The sequence below is a fragment of the Triticum urartu genome, chromosome 6A (genome assembly GCF_056163025.1).
Source record: "Triticum urartu cultivar PI428250 chromosome 6A, HENAU_Tu73, whole genome shotgun sequence".
In the NCBI taxonomy this organism is placed as follows: Eukaryota; Viridiplantae; Streptophyta; class Magnoliopsida; order Poales; family Poaceae; genus Triticum; species Triticum urartu.
This window is the reverse complement of record NC_141878.1, coordinates 143,567,272-143,573,772: the sequence shown is the minus strand read 5'-3', so window position 1 is coordinate 143,573,772 and position 6,501 is coordinate 143,567,272. Positions and strand designations below refer to the sequence as shown.

Here is a 6,501-nt window from a genome sequence, read left to right as displayed (position 1 = left end):
CTATAGTTTGATTTACAATGACACAAGTCTGCATCTTATACTGTAAGTATGCATGCGTGACTCCAAATTTACATGTTTGATTATTATAATGTGGTCTATTGATATTTGGTTGTAAAATGGTTACCTGAACCTCATGTCCAATACCTGTGCAGCTTACTAATAATACAAATTGTTTGAATTTATTTGCATGAGTAACACATAGATTTTCTTTTCCTATACAACTCCATCCTTTTATAGAACCTCGTTGGCACCATCCTTACTCTTTTTTAGTTATTATAGCTGAATCAACCATACCTCGGCACCTATCCTGTCACTACATTTTTGCCATTTCAGCTTACTCATTCTTCTCGACAACCATTGCCTTCCATGAACTCTGTGTATCTTGAGGTAAGAAGGAAGAAGATACGACACACATAAGGAGGAGGAAATAGTTTACAATTCTTTTCAAAAAAGGAATGCAAAGTTCCCCACCTCGGCATTCTCGAATACAGACAACCATAATATACTACTTCAAATGTTGCAACCATTAAAGTTGAACAAATCAACTTACAAAAGTAAGGAAAACCGGAGGCCTACCCACTTTAAACTATTCACACAACATCATCTTGTCCAACCCACCCGAACCTGTATATCACCGTGGATCATAATCCACCGACATGACATCATGGGATCTAACAAAGAGAATTTCACTCTATTTCAAACATGGCTAGTCTATCACCCTTGAAGCAAAGTTTTGAGCTAACACCTTCAACAAGGAAATAATATACGAAGTAACTATACATTTTTACCTCCAGCGACTTAGGAAAAGGGTTCCACTCTACATGTAATGAATCGACTAAACATTGTCTAACTTATTAACCATATCTTCTATTATTTCATTGCCTAATATGTTTTTGAGGTTTGGTCCATTCCTCCTTTTCTCTACTTCTTTCCTCCTCCTTCCCGGCAAGATGAACACTTGGGCTGAGAAGGATTGACAATGGGAGGAGGAGAAAACTGGCAATGGCAAAAACATGTTAGGACGGTGAGGCGGTGTGCCAACGATAATATTGGCAACAACAGTAGAGAATGAATATAAACAAAGCTACTAGCATAAATAGTTCGCTTCCATCAACCGCATAATTAGGGAGCACCTATAAAGGAGTTGCCTGATTTTTTATTGCTCTTAGCCGAGTCATCACAACCCTGGGATGTACACCCAACTTTTGCCCACCTTTTTATTTCCTTGCCTCTCCTTCTTCCTCGCCCAACCCTATGTTCCTCCCTTGTCAACCTCCAACACATACCTAACCACCGACATCTGCCACCCGAGGCCGCTAGCGCTGTCGCGTCGCCTCACTAAACTAGCTTGCCGAGCAATCCCTCTGTCGTGTTGCCACAGCCCTGACCATCCCTCCATACCCCTCCTTCTCTGTCGAGGGTGGCCCACCCTACACCTACACCTACACCCGCACACACACCCCGACCGTCAAGCCTTTGCCTCCCCTCCACCCATGATGTTGCGGCCAACTGCATCATTATTGGATGTGACTTGCTCCTAGCGAGCCCTTGCCGAGAAGCCGCGACCCCATCTCATGCTCGGGGCTGGTTCTCCTCTCCTATCCCATCTGAAATCCACAGACCAAATTTTATTTTTAGGTAACCGAGGATGAGAAAATCTGACAAAGTTAACTTAGACGATCGCAAAGATCACATCCAAATGTTCGAAATTGGACAACAAAATCCCCAAAACCTTAGGGGTTGTTTGCTTTGTGACTAAGATTGCTCTATTTTTTTGGAAGCCCGGTTGCCTTAGGTTGCCATCGTCACAATGTCACACCTAAGATTAGACAAGTTTGACCAACTTTGGGAGGGTGTTTGTTCAAGCCTTGTCTTAGACAAGATGTTTTTTTGCCACACCATAGCCCCACATCACATATAGTCAAAAAGTATTGCAAAGCTTCCTCAGGACATCTCCAACACCGACCCGTAACCCCCCGGGCATCTGTCCGCGGATAGGGGGAACCATTCCGCAAACACGGATGCGAGAGGCGACCATCCAATGCTGCCCGCAAACATCCAGCCTCCCTAATTTTATTTGAAAGTCTGCACGTTCAAATAGTCACATACATAGAGTTCATACGTTCAAATAGGCATATGCATAGAGTACAAACGTTCAAATAGTCGCATGCAGCAGAAGTCCATATTTAAAAAGTTCAAATATTACATTCCAATATTGTTGTTCCCTGTAACTGCCCACTGATGCTCAGTCAGATCTTCCTCCAGTTGTTCGTGAGTTGCTCGATGGCAAATTTGTTGATGCGTTTGAATAAGCTCTTCAAATGTGTCTGGATTCTAGTCTGGAAGTTCGATAGGATCGCGTCTTCGCACGCTCTGGGTCTTCAAGGACCGTTTGCATCGTCGCCGTCTCATCCGTGTAGTCCTCCTCGTCGTACGACTCAACATAGTGCTCGCATATGTACTTCAAATTGGAATCCATTGCTTGAAAGAATAAGGGACAACTTTTTTAGCTCCGACAATTCATCAAACAGTTGCCGGACATGCTGAGTATAGCTGTAGCGGATGGTACGTGGCGGGGCGGTTGGAGGAGAGGGGTTGAACGATGACGGAGGAGAAGAGGGGTGGAGCCCGGCTAGAACGCTGGAGGTGAAAGAGACGTAGAATTCCGGTAGGGGTGTGGCCTGGCGGCCGGGGTGGTGGAGCGACGACGAAAGCAAGATATAAAGGAGAAAAAATGGGGAGGATGGAGACGCGGGGTCTGGGAAGAGTTTTGGGTGGGCCGGGGGTGTTGGAGGCCTACTGGCTGCTGTCCGAACTCCCGCAAAGCCGCCCAACTTTGTCTCGGATTTACCAGAAAAAGTACGTTCAGCCCGCTCGATGGATCGATACAGTCCCACGTTGGATGGCAAATCGCATCCGGACCAAACGGTCCGGACAGTTACGGACGATTTGAGGGTCCGCATTGAAGATGCTGTTAGGCTTACCAACTTTTGCCTCTAATTTTATTAAAATAAAGTTAGGCAAGCTTAAAAGAATATATGGCAAAATGTAACAATGCAAGGCCAAGAATGAAACAAGCCCTTTATTGGGCAACCAGCTAATTCCAACTGGCTAGAGCTAGCTAGCCCGGGGCGTCCATACGTGGATTGAAGGCCACTTCCCTGACACGTCAGAAAGTCGATGGAGACAGGTCCGATCAATCCACGTCGAACCATTGCTACTATCCCCAATCATGGAGCTGCAACGCCACACGCTGACACGCACCGTCGCACCTGATCGGCGCACCTGCACGCCCCAGGTGCATGAAAGCCGATCCCTATTTCTCTGCGCCACATCCAGTCATTCAGGCACCAACTCCAACCCTAGCTTCCAAAGCCTAGGTCTACTCGGACCTGAAAGCAGCAGCTGGCCGCGTCTGCGCCTGCACGGGGCTGCAGCCAGCAGCCTCTGCGTCCCTAGAGCTTTAGGCACAGTACGCGGCTTAATTACCGTGCGCATTATGTGTGCATGCCTACACGGCTACACGCCTACCCTACGTAGATCGATATCTCTCGTCTCTCTGTACTTTCGCGTCTCCTGGACTGGATCCAGTATGTGGGGGTGCTGCTATCTTGGGCAGTGATTCGTCCGTAGATACACCCTGCTTGCGTTTCGCCGACGACAAAGCGAGCGGTGGCTAAATTTCGTGTCTTGACCCTTTTCTGACATTTATTCGAGATCTGACCTTAGTCATAAAATTTCGAGATCTGACACTTTTAATATCGTCAAGGTCCATGGCAGTAGAGTCTAACCGCCTACCGTCTACCGTCAAGGTCCCTGACGGTAGGGTTGCATGCCTACCGTAAAATTTTTTTAAGTGTTTAACACAGTGCGTGCTCGTGCCTACCGCCAAGCACTTTGACGGTAAGGTTGTACAGGCTACCGCCAGTATGTTTGGTGATAGAGATATTTCCCACCGTCGAACGTTCCTAGCGGTAGGCTGTTATACCCTACCACACATGAACTCTAGCGGTAGCAAAAAGGGTTAGATCTCTAAATTTTTTCAAACTAGAATCATATCTTGAATAGATTTTAAAAAAAGATCAAAACACAAAATTTTGCCGCGAGCGGTTGATCGATCGCATAGTCGACTGTGAAGAGTCCCACACGATTTTGTCAGCCGCTGCTCCTCTGATACTACTTGCATCGGTAGCACTTGTCCGTACCCTGGTCGTAGGCTATAACGCAGTACACTTACAGTGTGGTACGTACGTACGAGTAGTATACTTAGCTTACTCGATAGATATACACATGCATGATGCACGGCCTGTGTAGAGGGATTTTGTTTATTACTTGATCGGATAGTGCTCCAGAGGACTCGGTTAACTTCTCGCAGAAAGAAACTGAAGGGTTAATTTACTCTGCTACACTGCATGCATGCATTCGGTTTAGGGAGCAGCCGTGCAGGAATGCAAACAGTAGTGTAGCAGAGGAAGTGAAGAGCAGCTTTCCATTAATTAAACATGCTATACATAATTAAATAAGCGCAGAGAGCGTACGTGTCATACATGTCAGGCACCGATGAGGCTCTGGAAGATTGACTGTATGCATGATCGGTTGCCTTAAACTATGGAATCTCTCTGCCGATCGACGGATCCATCTGTATGCTTTGCGGATTCGATGCGAACGTAGGCTTTCTTTGTCTTGTAGTACCATGATGATATACAGGAGAACTGCTCAGATCGCCGTTGGTTTTGAATGACCGAGTTGACAGCTACAAAGGTCGTCAAGGAGCTGTAAAACAGCTCATGCGTTTGTCATTGACACGTAGACCTTGACCCTGCACACCTCTTTGGGATATATGCTAGGCACCGGATATGAGGATCAGCTAAGAAGAACACTTCACCCGTTATAAATTATCAGCAAAAAAACCTGTGCATTGCAATGGGAGAAAAAAAAACCACGCGTGTCTAATCTAATAACCATGGCTAAAGACCTCAATAAGTCCACATACTTTATTTTAACATGACATTAGCAAATAAACCTATGCATTGTAACAGAAAATAAAAATTACAACATGCCCTAACCAATAATCATGACTCAAGACCCCAATATCAATATGTCCATGTGCATCTCATCTATGTTGCGGCTTTTCTTCTTTCTCACAAGCGGCGGAGCTAGCATTTGACAACAGGATGGTCCGCCCCAATTTTTTTAATAACTAATATGACGTGTGGATGTTCTAATAAATTATCAATAGAATAAAGAAATAGATCAATATGGTCTTATGAACACACTTAAATTCTCAATTAAGTCTCAGTTTTGCATAAAGAAGCCTTCATAGTAAATAGTACATGGACCATAGTACATACCTTGAAAAGTTCAAAAAGGCTATGTTTTTGGCCTACGCTTTTTCATTGCCATGAAGATATCAATTATGTCATCTTCATTCACCTTGGAGAAAGCATCCCTCTCAATGTATGTAATTAGGGAATCATCCAAAAGACTATCACCCATCTTACTCCTCAACTTGCTCTTGACTATACTCATGGCAGAAAATGCTCTCTCAACATTTGCCGTTGCCATCGGTAGAATTAATACCAATTTTAAGAGCAAGTACTCCACATGATGAACTATGTGTCTCCCTGTTTGAACAAGCTTAACCGAGAGATCAACAGGATTTCCAATGCCTTGGAAGTTCTCATCATTTCTCATGTCATCAACATAGTTATCAAGTTGTAGTTTAAGGTGTATCAAGTCGGCACTTGAAAAGTCGTTGGGATAAAACTCTGAAAGTCTTTGTACCTTGTGCGCATCAAAAGAAACAAATGAGTTGAAGAGATTCAATACCAATTTTGAAAGCAATACAAATTTTAGAAGCAAGTTTGCATACCTTTTCTGCATCAAAAGTAACAAATGAGTTGGCAGGATTCAAAGCAGACATACAAGATAGCAATTCCATATTGATCTCATCAAACCGATTTTCAAGCTCTTGACTAATTTGATCAATGACTCCAAGAAAAACTTCCCTTCTAAAGTGATCATCATTTATTTGGGGTCGAAGAAACTGTGTTGATCTTCTATCAGGCACATAGTTCTCTTCCATTATAGGAACTTGAATTCCATGCTTGTTACAAAATAGTGTGACCTTTTGCGGAAATGCATCCCACCCATTAGACCTCAGTTCTTGTATTCTACCTTTTGCGGTTCTAATAAGTGTCATTGAAGTAAGAATATCTTGGTCTCTTATTTGCAAGCAATCAGACAAATCATTTGTGTATCCAAGAATGACAAGCATCAAGTGTGCATTGAAAAGAGGTAATAACACCAGTGGTGCCTAAACTTGTCATCGATGTTCACTTTTGTGCGTAAACTTGAAAAATACGTCGAACCGGTTCTATAACTTGGCGGTATGATTTAAATATGGTTCAAATCACGTCCAAATACGTATGTATTGTTGACTAGACATGCCAGCGTGGCACGGGGCCCACTTGCAGTGCCGAGACAGTCTGACATGGAAAT

The 6,501-nt window shown here is 44.0% G+C and overlaps 1 protein-coding gene across 1 annotated transcript; it reads right to left on the bottom strand.

Annotated features, from left to right (window-relative positions):
* Nucleotides 1–5,370: 5,370 nt before the first annotated feature.
* On the bottom strand, nucleotides 5,371–6,085 carry LOC147964506 (uncharacterized). Its single transcript, XM_087530005.1, has 2 exons — nucleotides 5,873–6,085; nucleotides 5,371–5,784 (listed from the first exon to the last, which is right to left on the bottom strand). The coding sequence occupies exons 1-2, from the start codon at nucleotides 6,083–6,085 to the stop codon at nucleotides 5,371–5,373; spliced, it is 627 nt and encodes a 208-aa protein (XP_087386131.1).
* Between the last annotated feature and the right edge of the window lie 416 nt (nucleotides 6,086–6,501).